At 38.9% G+C, this 19855-nt stretch overlaps 1 protein-coding gene across 8 annotated transcripts in view; it reads left to right on the top strand.

Moving 5' to 3' along the window:
* Positions 1–19855, top strand: part of PCDH15 (protocadherin related 15) — a 443471-nt gene that overhangs the window by 301662 nt on the left and 121954 nt on the right. For all 8 annotated transcript variants that reach the window (XM_055720578.1, XM_055720583.1, XM_055720580.1 and 5 more), the window contains 2 exons: positions 14172–14477; positions 15615–15839. In XM_055720578.1, the coding sequence (XP_055576553.1) occupies positions 14172–14477; positions 15615–15839 (531 nt within the window). The remainder of the gene's footprint in view (positions 1–14171; positions 14478–15614; positions 15840–19855) is intronic.

Genomic DNA, 19855 nt, shown 5'->3' with positions numbered 1-19855 from the left:
AGAAACTTGAAATTCACCAGAGTAAGCAGTGATGTGAAAGATTTAAAAAACAGTAAAATTTGTGGGTTTGTGGTGTCTCCCTTTTTGAATGTCGGCTTCCCATTCTGCATGGGGAAAAATACAGCAAGAGATTATTTGCCTCAGAACTGAAGTTGATATGGCCCCTCGTGCTCTACAGAGACAGAGAAGCTAGTGGCAAAGTATATGGAAAAGGTGCTGAGCTACTGTTGCCTCAGGGTTTTTTAATAAAAAAGTATGGGGTTTAATTATATGCAATAATAAAGGGTAAGTGCAGTATCAGGATCATTAGCTGCCTGAGCCCAGTGTCAGTCAAGGGGAGGAAAGCACTACTCACAGTAGAAGATGAAGGTATGGGCTGCTTAATGGAATAAGACATAAGCAATGACCTGGATGCTGAAAGTTGACCAAACTTCCAGAGGTCCCTCACAACTGAATTAATCTTGTTTCTAATCAGCTTATTATTTGAATGTATTTTATAGTTAAATCCATTATTTCATTCATGTATGATCCACCAAAATCAATAATTACATGATTTGATTATTAGCTCCCCCACACTGCCAGTTAACATGATAGTAATACTGGAAGGTCTGGAGATTTATTTTATGATGTTGATAAGAAGAAAGGTAAAAGTAAAGCATATTTATTAGTGCCTATATTAAAATGCTAGAAATAGTCTAGCTAACATGTGAAAAGCTATTGAAGTGGTTTTCCCATTCTTGACTTTCTAAATGGGCTTTTTCTTTTTTTCCTCTCCTGAGACTAAAAACTTAATGTTTCTTGTCTGCTCATCTATTCTAAACAAGTGATTGATCACATTCAAGACCCTCCCTTTGTTCCCTTTTCACTAATATAGGTAAGGTTATAAGTAAATTGTGGTATAAAACAGATAGGTCAAACACTCCCATGAATAACTCCTGCTGCAGACAAGAGATTTCTGTGCTTGAGTGGGAAGGTTGAACATAAAAAGGGGTTCCACTAGGAGCTTAAGTAACATTTGGGAATTTGTTTCCCAAGGAGATACAGAGAAAGGGCAATGAAAGATTTTTCTCTTGAAGAGGGGAGGGCTGTTACGGACAGGGAGGCAGTATTCACACTCTGAAGTGCTCTCTCTGCCATTCGAATGGCTCTTTGTCTGCCAGCTGGAGTTCCTGACAGCACTGCTGTAGGAGTGCAGCCTGTGGGGATTTGAGGAGCATACTGAAGATTAAAAGAACAAAAGCTAGAAAGGATAAGGCTGGAAGTGTAGCGGATGTATTTCAAATACCTTTTATTTTACACAGTGTTGTCTAAATTGGGGCAGTTGGAGGTGTATTAGATTCCCTGCTGTTCTTTCATGTCTGATCATGGGGATCTCCCAGCCAGACAGGAGGAGAACTGATGCATGAAGTTCTTTACAAAAGACCAACAGGAAACAAGAAGCTTCAAACGGGAAACTTGAAAATAAAATTCAGCCCACCTTATTGTCTATTGCAGTCCAATAAAAGAGCTGAGGTTTTGCTGAAGACAGGACATCTGAATTATTTGCATTGTGCAGTGTACTATTTATCAAGGGTGGGTGCATAGGAGGTAAAAAAGTGAAATGGACTTTCGGTTGGAGATCAATGTGTCAACTGCAAAATCTGCAAGCAGGATCACATTCATGTTCAGTGAAAGACAGTTTTTTACAGACTTAAAAAATGCAGTCTGTGGTTAAATAAGTTGTTGACCTGATGGGGCTCAGGAGAGGAAACAAATCAACTGCAGTTTTTATTCATGTTTTTTATATTTACCCAATTTTTTTCACACAAACCCATTGTTTGTTTTTTGTAGCCATATTTTTGTGTCACTTGATCAGCACTGTTTGAAATCTCCAACATGAACATGTTGGTATCAAGGGGAGATGGCAGCATGAAAGGAAATGAGAAGGAAAGTATGGATAAATAATTACATGGCAGTGGACAAACCAATCCCTAATCAGATGTTCAGGTATCATTGGACCTTAGGTCTTTCCTAAAATGGAGACAGTATATATAAGCTCCAATAAGGAAAGCAGTTTGCAAACAGTGTGAAATACCTCTGCCATCTGCTTTTTTTTTTTTAAATGAGAAAAGAAATGCTTAAAGAAAGTAAGTTACTCATTAAGATGGAGCTGTTCTACCTATTTGGAAAAGTGAGCTTTGGAGGACTTTCTTTGATTGTATTGTACAATGGAAATATTTGGGTTTCTATTTATGTAATAAATGTAAATTCATACCTGTCGTATATATCCAATAGCATCTGTCCACTACAGAACAAAGGAAGGCAAAACTGTAAGACAAGTGAGAGAGACAGAGACAGCATATATGAACCAGTCTACTGAATCTAGGCATTTCTTTTAATGGTATAGAAGTATTTTAAATGTGTTAAGAAGCAAACTGTCACTTTTGATTGCTTATCAAATATAATGATGACACAAATTTCCTAACAGATTTCTGTCTGTGAATATCAGTGAATTCTTACAAGCTTCTGTTTTTATTTAAATTCATAAGGTGATAAACCCTGCAAGTCTCATGATGTAAAGCTTAAGTTTTACAGATGTTGGTAAGGCTTATTGTGTTGGACTAAACGACTTCTGGAGATCCCTTACAACTACATGATTCTGTGTTTCTGTATACAAGAAAACTGCTTCAAATGCTGATGAGGTATTACATTACAGGATTTTGTTGTAAAAAGCCTAGAAAGGAATCTCGCTTTACCTAAATCACCACTGTCATGTTTTCTGCATGAAGGCTCATAGAACAGGGTATGATTTCCCACAACCTGTGCTGTAGATTATGCCTTTCCTGTACTAAAAATACCAGCTTCTGAAGTTCAGTTTTCAAGTCTCCTGTACCTTTAGACAACTTGTAGGAAAATTAGAGGTGGAGGAAAAACAATGAGACCAGAAGAAAGAGAGTTTTATTGCCAGGAGAGGACAGTCTATGAGGGAAAGGAATTAAGCCTTTGGGGAAGAGTAAAATCACAGCCTCTGAAGTAAATCAAATACCCAGCATGAGTCCGTGACTACTGCTTACTGCATAATACATTACCTAACAACATACTCTGAATTCGTCAGATCTATGTAAAAACATTACGAGCAGCTAGGATTGTGAAGTCAGAATCCATTAGAATTGATCAGAATCTAAAATCGGAGAATCATAACGTGGCAGATGAAGCAAAATCAGAGAAAACTGAGGCTTTTGTATTTGGTTGCAACGTGTGCATCTCTATCAGTAATGTATCTGTTACCATTTAGTGGTGTCACTGCCACTGTGTGTGGTCTGTGTGTGTAGGAATGAGGTGCAGTCTGCCAGTGCAAAATAGCTCTTAAACTGCTATTCCTGAGCATCTACTTGTGCTCATTTCTGTAACTTCATGTAGTTTCTTGTAAGTGATCACAAGGTCATTTTGATAGGGCCTTTGTGGTATCATTTCCCTCTAAGCTTATTAAGAAAGTTGTCTACATGGTAGTTAGAGAGGCCTTTAGTAACGCTTTCATCACTATCTCCCTTAAGATCCTTATACAGATGCTAATGATATAAAGACTTTCATAGTTTCATGTCAGACAAGATGTGTCAAGGGGAGAGTATTTCCAATAGGGCATAGATGTGCTCAATCCTGTTGTGTGCTTTTATTCTCGCTCCTTAACCAGCCTGTATCAGTTTTGTCAGCCACTAATACCTGATCAGGGTGAAAGAACTGTAGCTTCTCTGGATCACTGCATCCACAGGGTCTGCCTTTAATCTTTTGCATGCACATGATAGGGCAGACTCATGTCAGCTTGACTGAACACTGCTTTAAAAGTTGCATGCAGAAGAGATGCTAGGATTTGTTTTTGGTTTAAGCTAAATGATATGCTCCTTACTTTCCTCAAAATGGTAAGTCTTGGGGAATATCTTCCTTCTGTCCTGGAAAGGGATATCTAAGAAGGATGAGAAATGCAGAAAATTGTTAACTTCTATGAATAATATTCACTTTATATTTTAATTTAATCTTACTTTTCTTCCCACTTACAGTCTCTCAGATTTTATGATCAGCTGTTACAATAATTCTTAAAGGCTGCATCTCTACTTAGATGGTGAGAAGCTATGAAATGACAGCCAGTGTTGAAGTCAATGTCATCATCCCATGTGCTTCTAGTTGGGTTTTCACCTGTTCATTAACAAACAAATTCATTCACCCCCTTAAAACAAGATAGATGTTTCAAGTCCAGACCTGTGGGACGTAAGAAGGAATAGATGCATTTGTAGATTTGTGCAGGTTTTTTCTGTCTTAGACCAACAGTACTAGGCAGGATTAATTTCTTTCTGCTGACACCCTAAGGGGTTGCAAAATTGTAAATTACTGGAAGGTATTTCACAGCATGTGGCTGCCGCCACACTCCCCCCAGCTTTACAGTGGTTATTTGAACTTAGGTGAGCTTAACACACAGATGAAATAGGTTTAAAAAGCTCCTTGCCACCCATAACATGGGGTAAGTTTTTAAACGAAATTTCAAAAGCTGTACTCTTGTCTTTCCTGTTTGCAATGCTATATTTGTGCATTAATTTACATATTTATATTCAAAGTAATAACATTTGTGCTTTAACCCAGTGGAAATTCTGATACTTGTTATCAGAGGAACATTTCAACCATTTTCATATTTGGAGCAACTGATCATTTGAGAGTTCCAGATATTTCTCTATGAAAGGAATTCTTACTTTTTTGTGCCTGACACGTTGCATCCCGGTGTGTTTTTAAGCCCTTTTATCTTTTTCAGCCTGATGCCATACTAAATCTTCTGAATTGGTCATTTCATGTCTCTAATACATGCCCATTTAGTATTTTGATAGGTGATTCCGTTTAGATTTGACTGTTCAGATTTCTGCCACTAGGATAAGAAATTACGGTTTTCCTGAGCTTACAAATTATAGGGGTTTGTATTGGGCCTGCTAACTTTTGACTGCAGTCTCTCATGATACATGTTCTTCTGTGACTAGATTAGTGATTCCTTTTTTGAAGACTGCCTGGTAGAAGAAGATGCAGACATGTTTTGTGATACATGTCAGGAGTCTTTTTTCTAATACACAGACCTTGTGGCCTTGATATCTGTTATTGATATAAGAAAACTAATTTCCTTTAACTATTCTTATGTGAAAAAGAGAAGACAACAGAATGCAACCAAGAGAGTTTTAAAGGTCTGACCAGTGAGATAGGTAGTTTCAAAGTTTGCTGTTCTTCTAATGTTCTCTAATTAGTTGGGCTTATAAGGAGAACCAGCGGTCTAGGGAAATTACAAAAATAACTTTAAAATAGATTAACATATTAGAGAAATGTTTGAAAGCCCAGCTAAATGTGAAGATTTTAAGCAATATATTTAATCTGTGACTTAGAAAGCTTTGGGGTTTAGTTTTTCTAGTGTGTATATTCATTGGTTTAATCTCTGAATTGCTTGGTCATATCATTGCCAAAGAACATACTTATCATGAAAGCAAAATTTCAAATAATCTTTCAAGTAAAAACAGGCAGTGCAAGTCTCTAAATATAGGATTTGGTTGCGTGCCAGGCTGAGGAAAGCTTGACTATTTTTAAGTGTTACAATGTGATTAACTTTTGTAGGAGGTTCACCAGTCCATTAAATCATGTTCTTGCAGCCCTGAGTTTTCCGATTTTCGTTTATTTTAATTTATATTTGCTTGTAGCATTTAACTGTTCTAACTGTGTGGTTTTATTTAGAGTCACATTTAATTGGTTTCCAAACTAACTCTCCAGATGCACTGGAATTAGCATTGACTATGAAAGTAATTATCAAATGTTTTCCTGTCTTGTATAATGGTTAAAATTGGTCAGTATTTGAAAATTTACCATGTGTTACTTTTACCCTAACAAATTACTCTTAGTATAGTTATGAGAAAAATAGTGAGCTGGTATGACTTGGTAGGTCAATAAGATACTTTTTCTTTTGAAAAGTTTCTGGAGGATATACATGAAACCCGTAGTGTTTTTCAAAAGCGTGTGTGTAAGGCATTAGTTTATTGTCCTAAAGAATTAGGAGTTGCCTTGAAATTTCCAGATAGCCAAAATTTAAGGGTGCTGCTTCTGAGTTTCATTTTTGCCTCCCCAATTTTTGGACTGCCCCAGCCAGAGATAGATCACTTAATTTGCACTCCACCCCCCCAACCACCCCCCGATATTACAATGTACAATTTTATTTTATATTCTTTATATCATGTTCCTTCATCAAGTCATTTTGTGCAGGCCAATATTTCAGAACATTTAAAGATTCATCATAAATTGTAACTAAGCCTCTGTCTCTTTTTTTCAGTGTAACATTAAGTATTGTAGCATGTCAGAAATGATATAGCAGAATCAAGTAAGTTAAAAAGTCTTGTGTGTACTTTTGGTTGAGCATGAACACAGAATAAAAGCTTTATATAATTTCTTATATGAAATTCGTACAAACCTGCAGCCCTTTAATCCTGCAAGTCTGTAAAATAATTCTTTTTTTTTTTCTTCATATTAAAAATGTAACTTAAACGTCAATTTTGTAGGAAGTTCTGCAGAAATGAACACTTTTAAGTTTTAGGGCTGCAAGGGAGTATTGCAACTATCTGTAATGGGCATGCAGCAATGCTGTACATGTTTAGGAGCATGATTACTTAATCTAACTGCGAGAAGCAAGAGAAAAGTGTGTGCACAAAACTACTGACAACACTGGGAGGACAAAAGTATTTCCTCTTTTCCTTTCTTCTTTTGACATTGTTTTGAGTTCAGCTGACAGAAATCTTCCAGAACTGTTGGTACCTTTTCCTTTGCTTAGAGCATGTAATGAATGGAATAGGGAAAAGAAAGACTGTAAAAACAGACAAAAAGAAATGAAAGAGAGGAACAGCCTTTCTGAAATTTAGGGAAGAAGGAAAAGTCTGAACTTTTATGGGTGACTGATTTTCCCTCCTTAAAATATCTTAAAATAAAAACCAAGAGGTCAGAAATGTTTAAAATATCAAGCACAAAATCGAATTTAGCACTCCCACCCACACTTGATCTGCTATTTGACACAACTGATAGGGTTGGGAATCTTTAAAAAACATAATAGTAAAAAACTAAACCCGTAATAATAAACCCATTAAACCCATAATAATAAAAAAATCACGTTATAATCTATGAAAGCAATAACCCAAATCCAAACACCAAAAGCAGTATCCTCCAGCGCAGTTTCTATCCCCCTCAAGCTGCCGTGTTTGCTGGAAAACTGGAGAGGCTGTCAGAGATCAGGAGCTTTTGTTGGAGTGGCTAGGGATCATGGGGAGCTTCTGTACCTGAAGATGACCTGAAGGAAAATTTAATCTGAAGGAAGTTGGGTTGGTGGCAAAGTGGTCCCCAAGAAGTGTTTCAGCTTGCAGTTTTAATGGGGGGATACCTGTCATGTTTGCTGCTGCTTTATAGAGAAGTTATGAATAATACCACACTGCCTTATTTTGCTGTTTTCCAGCTCCAGCAGTTCGAGCATAAATCCCCAATTAACCTGCCTAAATCCTGTTACCCATTGTGAGGAAGTTTTGTGGATATTAGTATGAGGTTTCTTTTGAAAAGAATGATAATGATATAATTAATATTGTTGACATTTAAGCACTTGTCATTATATTTCAGAGTTAATGATCCTTCAAGAGATATTTTGGTAATTCAGATCTCCCAGAATTGTATTTTCAAGCTGTTTGAGATGGAGGAAGATAATTTGTTACTCTGGAACACTGTTGGTTTATATTCAGAAAGGTTTCCTAGTAATGTTGAAGCACAGTTAGTAATGCAAATTTAAACTTAAAAGGCTATCACCTTATAGATTATGGTATCTCCAGCAAATGTGGGATGTATTTTCTGGGAAATAAAAGTAATAATTCATTTATATGCCAAGGTTTCCAGGGTTTTTTTATTATGTAGTACTTTATAAGTTAGCCCCATGAGAGATGGAAACGAGAGTAGTTGTGTAGATCTGAGGAGCTGCTGGAATAACAGCAGTTACCAGAGGCTCTTCAGAGGAACATGCTTAATTCTGAATAATCATAATGAGATGGCAGAGGTAGAAATGTGCATCTCATCTTTCTGAATCTCTTGTGGCATTGGCAAGAGGTGCCAGTCAGCAAGGGGTTGTTTTGGGTTTTTTTCTTTTTTAAAGTCTGATTTTTACTTCTGCAGATGATCTCACTTTAAAGGAAGTAGATTACTTTAGACCTATGTAAAGCAGGCTCCTCTATCCTGACAAAATCCCTTTTGGTTACATCGCATTGACTAAAGTGTATTTATGAGCTCTTCAGTTGTGTAACACTGGTGTAGTAAATGTGCCTATCAGGCTGCTTGAACCAGTTTCAGTAAGAACAGAGGAAAACCTGTGAGCATGCGGAGGGGCGGTTCCTATTTTTTCTTTTACCTAGAATAGCAAAATCAGCTTAGTTTCCTATTAAAATTTACTAAGTGTGTTGCATGTGATTGCAAGTGGTCAAACACCAAAATGTGTTGGCAGATCTTGTAGGTAATATGATGGGTGGGGACTCTGGTGTTGCAGTAGTGTTGTGATGGCTGAGTGTGACTCAGGCTCTTTTGCTCTCTTGCTTGTTACATGACTCTGCCTCTACAGACACTTGAACTGATACTTTCCTTTGATGACCGTAGGGGTGAGGAGAAGGAGGACTTGTGTTAGGCCTGGATGCAAGAAAAAAATCTTCTAGCAGGAAAACATGGCAGAAATGAGTAGGTTCTTTTTTCATTTGCCTGGTGCTGACATCCCACAATGGCAGGGGAGGAATGAGTGATCAGCTTTGGAAATGTGGATTGTCATTTGTGCTGCCCTAAACTTTGACAGCTTTGGCTTATCGTAGGGGTAAAAATGTGTTCTTCATGTATCCTACACGTACATGCAAGATCAGATCTGTAATGATTTGAAGCTAGGGTGAGAAAGACTGTGCTATAGGGAATAGAAAGAAATCTGGCTAATTTTGTGCTCAGTGTTTGCTGTGATCTTTTTTTATTCCTAATGGACCTTACCTAATAGAAGAAATTATTAAGAATGATGGTGTAGCCCAGAGAAAAATAGTATATGTGGTTTGTTTTTCATTGTTATGGCTGAAAACTATAAGGAGGACAAGGGAACTGGTTGCTGGACAGACTCCCCTGACATTCTTTCATACCTCCTAGCAGGTAGATTTGGGGAACAATTGGAGAAGGCACTGACTAGAAGAGTCAGGAGCAAATGGCAGAGTCAAAATGTCAGTGAGAGGTTCCTGATGTGAATTTGTAGTGTACTGTGGCTCAGCCTACGGAGCTTAGTCCCTTAAAAATAGGACTGTGCCTGTTTCTAGAAAGGCTGACGTGGCCAGTTTTGCCCACAAAGCCTGGATTCATAACTGCAGTGTCTCTGTGCATAAGCTCAGACAGAGCCTGGAATGTCCATCGAACATGGACATCCCATAACCATGAAACTTGGTCTGAACTGAAGCAAGCCTGAGACTTGGTGTAGTCCAAGATTGCTGTGGGTTGAGCGGCTGTCTGAGGGTGTATTGCTCAGAGATTGAGGGGCAGATAACCCTCGGAACAAAATGAAGGGGTGTGATGAGAGGACACATATACCCTGAACAGCTCTCCTCTCATCCTTTGAGTGCTCACCTGGTTATGCAGACGGTGTACCTCCTTGCAGCTCTTGTATTTGGATATTTTTTCATCCTTGCTCATATTCAGTGTGTGGTCATATGCAAATATTCCCCTCCATGTAGTATTGTGTAGTAGAGATGACAGAAGCAGCACATGTAGCTCTGTCTCTCGGATCCTCTCAGCCTTTAGTGGTGCTGGCAGAAATTCTTACCACCTCCAACATTTGAGATGCAATGACACTATCGTCCCATCTTCGAACCTTTTATGTTACTTTTGAAATCTACCTCTTTTTGCTTGTTCCCTCTTCTTGTTTGTTTTGGGTTTTTTTGGTCTCAATTTCTGTGGTGTCTGTCTCCTCTGTGGAGTTTGAGGACTTGTGTTGCCTACAGCAATCACACCTGCTGTTCCTGCTGCCTCTACAAAGCCTGCATTTCTTGTATGAACATCTGCAAGGCTGTGAAGAGATTTCTGCCTGTAAATAGATCTGCAGCTACTTTTAAGATCTGCCATCATCTGGTAGCCCTTTACCAACTAAAGCTTCAATATTCTTACCATACTTTTTAAGTGCAAATTGGTGAGGATGAATTGTGGTTGGAAGCTTTGCGCAATTCATTGGGCGTAGGAATGTGCTCTTGCCTCTTCTTAGTCCTGCCAGTCTCATTGGCTTTCTCTTTGGGACTCAGGTAACATAGATTGCTTGCTTCTCTCCGCCTCTGGTAACTGTATGCCCAGGTAATTCAGCTCAGTGTTGGTAATGAGCAAATCATATTAAATTTATTGGGATGTTGCCAGCTTCTGTTTTAAGGGTAGTGATAGGTTCAAGCAGGGCTGACGAGTCCAGAGAAGGGCAACAAGGCTGATGAAGGGTCTGGAGCACAAGTCTGATGAGGAGCAGCTGAGGGACCTGGAGTCGTTTAGCCTGGAGAGGAGGGGGCTCAGGGGGGACCTTGTTGCTCTCTCCAGCTGCCTGACAGGGGCTGTGGGCAGGTGGGGGTCGCTCTCTTCTCCCAGGTAACAAGTGACAGGACAAGAAGGAATGGCCTCAAGTTCTGCCAGGGGAGGTTTAACTGACATATTAGTAAAAAATATCTCCACTGGAAGGGTGGTGAAGCATTGGGACAGGCTGCTCAGGGAGGTGGTAGAATCGCCATCCCCAGAGGTATTGAAAAGACATGTAGATGTGGCACCTAGGGACATGGTTTGTTGATTACCTTGGCAGTCCTGGGTTAACGGTTGGGCTTGATCTCAAAGGTCTTTTCCAACCTAAATGATTCTATGTTTTTTGAAGCAGGACTTTCTGAAAGACCAGCTCCTTGTTGTGCAGACCTGCTCCTCCCTTATCTTCTGTTCAAGGCTTGTAATACGTGCATGCCAGCTTGTACCTGTTGGTGACAGAGTGCGGGGATGAAATTGGGATGACTTCAGGTCATCCGTTTTGATACAGAGCAATAGCTGCAAACAGGAGCTGATAGTAAACATGCCATCAGCAAGTCCTTAAGGCTCTGTGAAACAATTTCCATGTGGAGTTAACTTTGTATACCCTTGAGGTAGGATTCTTTTAGAAAACAGATTAAACTCTTTCTTTCACATTCATAAGGACTATTTTATCTCTTTTCAAGTTTATAGTGATAAAATATTAATTAGTGGAGATCTTAAACTGTAAAAGTGATCTAATTCAGTAAGATAATAGCATTTTCTTAAAGCATTTTTCACAATAAAATCTATTATTAATCTTTAAAAGCATGCATCTCAATTGTAAACATATATCTGCATGGATGTGGTGCCAGTGCCTCGGGCTGGCAGCTGGGCTGCGGGGTCTCTGTGGGGAGAGATCAGAACCAGCTGGTTCTAGCCGGTTCCAGATGGCTCCCGTGGCCCCACGGGGCGCAGCTCCTTCCCTCTGCAGCTCTGGCCGTGCCTCTGGGAAACAGAATTAAGGAAGGGGAAAACTCCTCCTGGCTGTGAGCAGTGAGGAACAGCCCTGCACGGACTGAGGAAGAGGTGCCGGAGCAGACTCCCCCGCAGCCTGTGAGGAGACCTCGGCGGGGTAGGAAAAGGCGTAGGACAGGGAACGGCAGTTAGGGATGTAGAAGCCCCTCAGCTGTGCAACAGGGGAGTCTGGGCAGGAGAAGGCAGCCCCTGGCACAGGCTTGGCAGCCACCACATTCTGGCCTTTCCCTGTCTCTCAGGGTTGCAAAGTTGCCTGTAGGTAGTAGATTGGACAGAGCTCATACAACTTGTTATAACTTCTCAGCTTTTCCCTTCTCCTCAGTGGCTGTGCTTCCACATGGTGTTCATCAAAGATGGGTAACGAAGCAGTGCCTGAGCCATGGGGCGGTGGCTTTGCAAATAGGCCGTAGTCATCACTGGTGTAACACCACAGAGAGAGCAGGAAGCTTGGAGACAAGCTGATGGTTTTTTTTACCATAGATAATCAGGGAATCCATGTGGTAGAAATTTTAGTGGACAAACTGCAGCAAACTTCTCTTTGAGGGTTCAGTCAGAGCATCCTTCTGAAATTTGAATTTGGGAAGCACAGGACTAAGATATGTAAAAATCTGTAGAACTAATGCTTGTCTTCACATGTCTTTAGTTGACTTCTTACCAGTGTTATGGTAGTACTGTAACAACTAGTTGAATTAGATATAATAATGATGATTTGCCTGCTATTCTGTTTGGAAATGAGCCAGTCCTGCAGAACGTGGAAAAGATGTTTATGCCCAAGGATGTACACAAATGAGTTTACAACGTACATAGTCATGTTTTTAGGAACCAAGTTGCAAAGCCTACCATATATTTGAAGCTAATTCTGATTTACTTTCCTAAAAAAATAAGTTTATCTATTAAAAAATCATACTTCAAAATTAATCTTAAATAAAAATGTTACTTGGTTTATTCTCATAGGCTCCAATGGTAGTAGTATTTAAGATTACTCTTAGAGACTTTTGTGGGTTGGTTGGTTGGTTTTTAACTCCAGCTGTTTATTATCAATTTAATTGCTATCGTATGGCTTTGGCCTAAATTAGAGAGGCTAATTATGAGGACTGACCTCACGCATGTGTTGGACATTTCAGTCTTATAAAGATGAATAGTGCTGTTAGTCTCTTATCCAGAAGCTCTGCAGTTCCTATGATTTGCTTTTCTTTCAGTGGGGCCAGTGTCTTTATCCTTGACTGGCTTTCTGGTGATTTTGAACTCTGTCATCTAGGAGGTCTTTCTGCCCCAAATCAGTTATTTCTGTGGAGGAAATAGAATTGATTGCAAACTAAGCAAATCAACCATACATTGAAAGACGTCGGTTAGAAGGATGTGTTACCCATAGACTGGTCATTATGAAGTTGTAGCCATTATGGTTACTACATTGATGTAGTGCAGGGGGAAAGCACAGTGAAATTTTTCTTATTAACAATTTTAATTAACTTTTAATTGATTTCTGGGAAGATAAATGGTTTCATTACAAAGTCTTACAATGAGCACCTTCACCAGAATTAAGCATTCATGGAAACTTCTGACAATTGTTCTGATAACAAAACATGAAAATATTTTATGATCTTGCCAGATGTCTGTAGCCTTATTTATAAAGTCAGATATATGAAAACACCTTGCTTACAGAATGTCCGTTGTTTAATTTACATAACCTTATTCATCATGCAGTAATTTAATTAAGAGGAGGAAAAATAACAGGTTAGTGTTCAAACTATGTTGAGAGCCTGGTAGCTCTAGGAAAAACATGAATTTTGTCCATCCCTATACAGGCAGTTATACAATAGCAAGAATTATTTGGCTGATGTTGAAGTTTGAGACATAGTTCAGTATGTGAGAACAAAGATAACAACTGAACAAAATCTAAACAGTTTTCTATGCAGTCATCTGCCTTCTCTGAGTGTGGAATAATAAGGATGGAATGTAATATTTGATTTTGAAGAACATGATAAACTACAGAAAATTAGGCAGTTCTTCAGAGAGCAAGGATTAAAGTGTCACTAAATGTGACAAACATGCTAAGTGAAAAGAAAATTTCTAACTAACATGTCCATTCCAGCTGTCTGCTGACTGCATCCAGCTTTCATTGAAGTATGCACTCCATAACGATTTGGGCAGCGATGAAACACCTAAATCAAACTGCAAAATAAATAGTCTCCTCAGACACCACCTAATGCTGAAGGTGCTTCAGCATTAGAAGTTTCTAAGGGCTTGACTTTACAAGCATCTAGTTTGTCTTTTGCTTAAGTGCACAGTTCTCCAAGGCTGAGCAACTAAATGTGTATTTTCTCCTGAAGTCTGGTTGGGACCCAGTAAACCTACTTTCTGTCACTGCAGATTAAGAGATTTGTTTCTGTGGGGTGTTCTATCTTCAGCAAAATATCAGAGAGGCGCAAGCTGCTGTAAACAAGAAGTGCTGAATAGCCACACAATGATTAGTATTCTGTAGTATATTACTCTAGCTTACCTTGTTACTCCTGTGAAGGTATGTCCCTTGTAGGTATTTAAAATGTGCATTAAAACATGGTTCTTTTTTTCTGTTTCTTAAGGCTACAGATGCAGATGCTGGTGTTAACGGTCAAGTTCATTACAGTTTGGCAAACTTCAACAATCTTTTCCGAATCACATCAAACGGTAGCATTTACACATCAGTTAAACTGAACAGAGAAATAAGGGACTATTATGAACTTATTGTTGAAGCAACAGATGGAGCTGCGGATCCCCGCCGTTCAACACTAACTTTAGCTATCAAGGTGCTGGATATTGATGACAACAGCCCTGTTTTTACTAATGCTTCTTACACTGTCTGCGTGCCCGAAAATCTACCACCAGGCACTGTCTTCCTGCGAATAGAGGTAAGAAAGCATTATGGAGCAGAGATTATGTTTTTTAAATATTCTGCAATACTAGGCATGTTCTTACTTGTCAGTGAGACTACAGTAAAAGATTGTGAACTGGAGTGGAGGAAGTTATGACACTTAACAGACTGAAAAATGCATGACTTTTAGACAGGTACATAAAAATACTTTGAACTGAGGTTCATTTGGAAGTAAGAGCAATTATTAAAAAACAAACATCAAAACTACACTGCTATTGTCATTTCTAGGACTATTGTTTTACACATTTAAAGTGCTTTTGATTTGTGTTTGAAGCTCATCATATTATTTCTACCTGTTCATATTAGTAGCAAGAGAGCTTTATCTCAACTGATTTAGACATTTAAGTAAACTTAGATGTCTAACCTCACGTTATAGTCAATGGAGATTAATAGTTGCTTCCAGAAGCAATTCATCCAATACCAAGATCACTATCTAAGATAGCTGGAGTCAAGTGAAGTGAGAACCTGGAGGTATTGTCTTCTCTTCACTGACTATAAAAGATACTCGGACAGGTGAGAGTTAATTGTTCAAGTATGAGCTAGATATCTAAAGACAGCTGAGACACACATCACACAAGCAGTCTGTATATCTTCCTGATGTTTTGGTCAGCATCTGTCCTGAGACAATTCCAACAAGAACGTTTTTTTCTGAACCTGACTGCAGATAAATCTAATGTCAAATCACAGCTAAAGCAATCACATAATACTCCTTATCCTGATGGAAATTAATATTCTTTGTCTAAATACTGGGAAATAAACACATCTGTGCTGCCATATGGGGTGAGATAAAACATCTGCTTAGCCTAGCATGCTCTCCATGGCAGTGGCCAATAGCAGGTGCCCAGGGAAGAGAACAGGAACAGACTGAGCCTTTCCAGTGACTCTTGCCCAGAATATGTTGCTCATTTCCTGTGGCAAGTATCTCTGATTTTATAACCTTAAGTGGATTTGTCTTCCTTGTGTTTGTGCAGTGGTGTTAAGTACATCCAATAGTCTCAGAGTAATACAACGAAAAGAGTTGTTTGCAATAGTTTGCTTTTTTATGTTCTTTAATTGTGCTTGATTTCAAGTACTTCCCCCTCCCTTTCCCCTGCCTTTGTATGTCATGCTCTAGGCAAAGGATATTGATCTTGGTTCCGACGTTAACTATCGAATACGGACAGAGGAAGCACTACAGTATTTTGCACTGAACAAGTATACAGGCGAGTTATCGCTTTTGCAGTCCTTGGATTATGAATCATTTTCTGACACAGAAGCCACCTTCACCTTTCTTGTGGAAGCCTTTGATAGCAAGGGCACTATGCCTCCTGGTCTCGCTACTGTCACAGTGAGAGTAAAGGTAAGAGGAGTAACTTGTCAGTTGGTGGCATCCTCTCCTATTTGTTACAAAATACTCCATCAGCCCTTACAGGTGTCCTGATGAAACACCAGAGGACACTAGCAGTGTGTCTGCTTTTCTGCTTTTTCACTTGTATGAAGCCACCACCTTTTTTCTGACAGCAACTTGTTCAGTTAAACATACACTTTATAACAGCTATAATTACTTTTCTATATGCAATTAGGTAGTTAAATCTTGGATCACAGATTTATGAAGTACAAGAATACCTGACACATACATAAATGTTTAGCCCTTTAGAATCCCTGAAAGGTTGCAGCAAGTACCTAATGGAATTGTTTGCAAAGATGATACCATCACGTTTCAGTTAAAGCTCTCATAAATTGTAATTTTATGAACCATTCAGGTGTACTGAGTGCTGATACGGCACACCACATCCTATATTTCAGATTCTGCTGCTTTGAAAATACAGAGCTGCAACGGAACAGGTTTATTTAGTGGTCTGGCACAATGAATCGTTTTTATGCAGTGATTTACAGCATCACCACTGGGTTTCAGTTATCTCACCAGTGATATGAGGATAATGCTACTCTGTTTCGTAACGATCCACAAATGAAAAGCTTTTGTAGCTGAAACATTAGCACTTACCCATCTTAATTTGATTGATGCGCTCAGATCCAAGAGGAGAGGGTATTGTAGATGCTCTAAATCATGCCTCCTTGCATTCACAAAGGTGTAGTACTGGAGCCAGTCAGTCAAGTCCTTTTGTGTAGTTGCTTCATTTTTGTTGACTTTGTCAGTGAGGAACTGTGAGCTATGGGAGAGAAGAGAGTTTAATAACTCATATTTTAGCTGAGAAGCAAAAATTTTAGCAGGAGCAAAAGCATAGCTCACAAATGTGAACTTCATATCTGGCAACTTCAGTTTAAATGTCTGTGGAAAGTATTTAGCATATATGAATCAGTCTTGGGTGCAGCTTGCTGTGTATCTGCAGATGCTATGAATTGCCACATGATTTTGAGTAATTCTGTTTGTCAGTCACTACTGAGCTCAGGATTATTTTAGGGACAGTAAATGTCTCTGATTATTAGCTTTGATGACAGCGTAAGAAAGTTTCTACAATATCTCTCTGTCTCTGCAAAATTTCTCAGGCTGAGATGCAGGTCACCTGTTTCCTGATAGTCTGTGCTCTTTCCCAGCACTTTCCAAGTCAATGAAAGAAAACAGCTTTTGACATCATTCCCTGAGCCTTTTCTTTTATACTTTTAAGGAATAAGTTGCTCAAACCTGTTTTTTTCCTAAAAGAAACTTTTTTCCAGTACAGTGAATTTCTGAAACAATTAAATGTTCGGATTTGTGTGTGTGTTTTTGTTGGGTTGCATCATAGGCTGACCCAGCTGCATGAATGTGTGGTTGAATTGTATTCATTAATGACAGGGTACAGGGAAGCAATACACTTCAGCTTGGTGGCCTTAGGGTAACGGCAGTTTGTGCACTGTCAAAGGAGGTGGTATGGGAATAGGGAACTTGAGAAGAGGATTAGTAAGATCAAAAAAATAGGTTTCTTGTTTTCCTGGAAACTCTTCCCACACATGAGCAACAAGAAGGGAGCACGAAGATACTTGTTTGCAGAAGGCAGTATGTGAGAGGCTGTAACACTAGGCTGGAGCCAGGAGTAGTACAAGGCCTTAAAGCAGGGGTCCTCAAACTACAGCCCGCGGGCTGGATACGGCCCCCCAGGGTCCTCAATCTGACCCCCGGTATTTACAGAACCCTTCCGCCCCCCGCACCCACCGGGAGTTGGGGGGGGAAAACTAAGCAGCCACAGATGACTGCCTGCCACTTCATCCACATGCCGGCCCCCTGTTTAAAAAGTTTGAGGACCCCTGCCTTAAAGTGAGGACAAGCAGCTTATAGTTCAAATGAGAAAGAAAATAAATAAATTATTAATTGAGTATTGTCATACTTGGTAACAGGCAGACTTCTGCAACAGATCAGTGGATATAATTAAATATTGTATATATTGCTGAGATGAAGATGGTGCTTAGGTTCCAGCCTTGAGTGACAGGTAGAACAGTAGTATTTTGAGTGGCAGTTGAGAGAACTGGGGAGGGCTTGTGGAAAAACATTTTTAACATCTTAGGCAGATGTCAATAATTGGTTATATGTCAAATGGTAGAAATTTACAACCTTGATCACAAGAGATAACTGGAATAGAAAGAACCATATGCATCTGTTGCCTCTTGGTATTAAATGTGCTTTCACTGTATTTAGAAGATGGTATTAAAGTAATTCTTTTAACACAGTGTGACCCCCAAATAGGAAATAAACGAAGTGCAGATAGACTGTAGGCCCCAACATAACAGTTGTACAGAATGCAGTCTTTAATAACACAAAATTGTACCAGAGAAAACCAGAAGCAAGCATTAAGACAATAATGGGTCCAAGCAGGGAATTTGTGTAACTGTTAGGGATTCAGTCCCTATAACCTGCAGACCATTATTTGTGGTCTAGAAGTCTCCAAGTCCTTTTGGGCTTTATGCTGCTTTGTTAATATTTATTATTTTTCACAGTCCAGCTCTTAATTGAAATCACTGTAATTTTTACTTTGTAACGGTATTCTGTTAATCGACTATGGACAGCATCTGATGGTGTCATATATTGTTTATGTGATATAAAACTTAATGAGCAGATGTGCGGTATACACAATCTGATCTTTGGGGTTAGGAGGAGGGTAGATGTACACAGTGATTTTCTTTAGACTCTCACTTTCAGCCTTTAGCGTAGCAAGTTACAAATAGTTTGTATTAACCTTCCCTGAACTTGATCAAAACACAGATTGCATAGCAGAATGCTCGCTGCAGAAAAAATAACTTAATCTGTTACTTGCACATCAGTATTGAAATAAATTATTGGCCTGTGCTGCAGCCAAATCGCCCTTTACATTGTACTAATGTCTTACAACTCTTTTGCCGAAGAAAGCCAAAGGTAAATAATTGCTGCATTCTTACTATTATTGTTGAGGAGGAACAGTGTAAGTAGTGTTGATTCTTCTTACCAGAAAGATGCAAGCCTCCTCAAACAGACGAAGATTTTTCTTTTTTCCCTGGTTCTCAGATTCCTCTTGCTGCTTTCATAACTTTACTTCTTAACCTGAGGTGTCTTGTCTTGGGATGGCATGGGAGATGCACAAGTGTTCATCCAGAATAATTGATGATTGTAATCTGAGCTGTTAATCTGACCTGTAATCAAGAACACACAAATTTTTATTTTATCTGTTTTGGGGGTTTTATGTATATATAATTATACAGATCAGACAGAGCAAATTTTGTCAGTCTTGAAACATAGTTAAAGGGGTTAAAAACATTAGCAACTCACAGGAAACAATCTGTGTGCTATTTTTCAGTGGTTTGCCACTGTTGAGGCATAATTTCTCTCACCATGAGAATGTCAGAGATTTGCATTCACTCAGTGTCTGAGAGGGCTGAATTATTTGCTAAGAGTGCCTGTAGTGCATATTGCAGTACACACAAGCATCCCCTCAAAATATAAATGTTTCCTAGTATTGGAAGAAGCGAAATCATTACTGTTCAAATGGTGTGCTTAGTATTAGGATTTAGCACTTGGAAACAATTACTATGGTAATAGAGCTTCTTAACAGAAACAGGACTAACCTTTTTCCAGTTTATATTGCTGTTAAATGAGTAATGTGTTTCTAAATACATGCTGTAAGAATTTCTGTATCATGGGGTCTGTAAAGTACTTGCATATCTTATGCTGTGTCCTCCTCCTATTATTATTACCAGCCTTATTTTGTTATTACTTTATGTCTCTTTCTTGTTTGTTATAATTGCTTTTTCTCCTCCTTCTGTATTCTGGGATTGGTTTTCTTTTTAATTTTCCAAGTAGAGTATGTAGCATAATGAAGCCGATATCTCTGGCTGATGATTCAAAGTGATAGAGCAACAAGAATAGATAAAACCAGATCTATGTGTTTCTAGCAATGCCATCATTATGAG

This window comes from Falco cherrug, chromosome 9 (genome assembly GCF_023634085.1).
Source record: "Falco cherrug isolate bFalChe1 chromosome 9, bFalChe1.pri, whole genome shotgun sequence".
Taxonomy (NCBI): domain Eukaryota; kingdom Metazoa; phylum Chordata; class Aves; order Falconiformes; family Falconidae; genus Falco; species Falco cherrug.
This window is presented reverse-complemented; position numbering and strand designations above follow the sequence as displayed.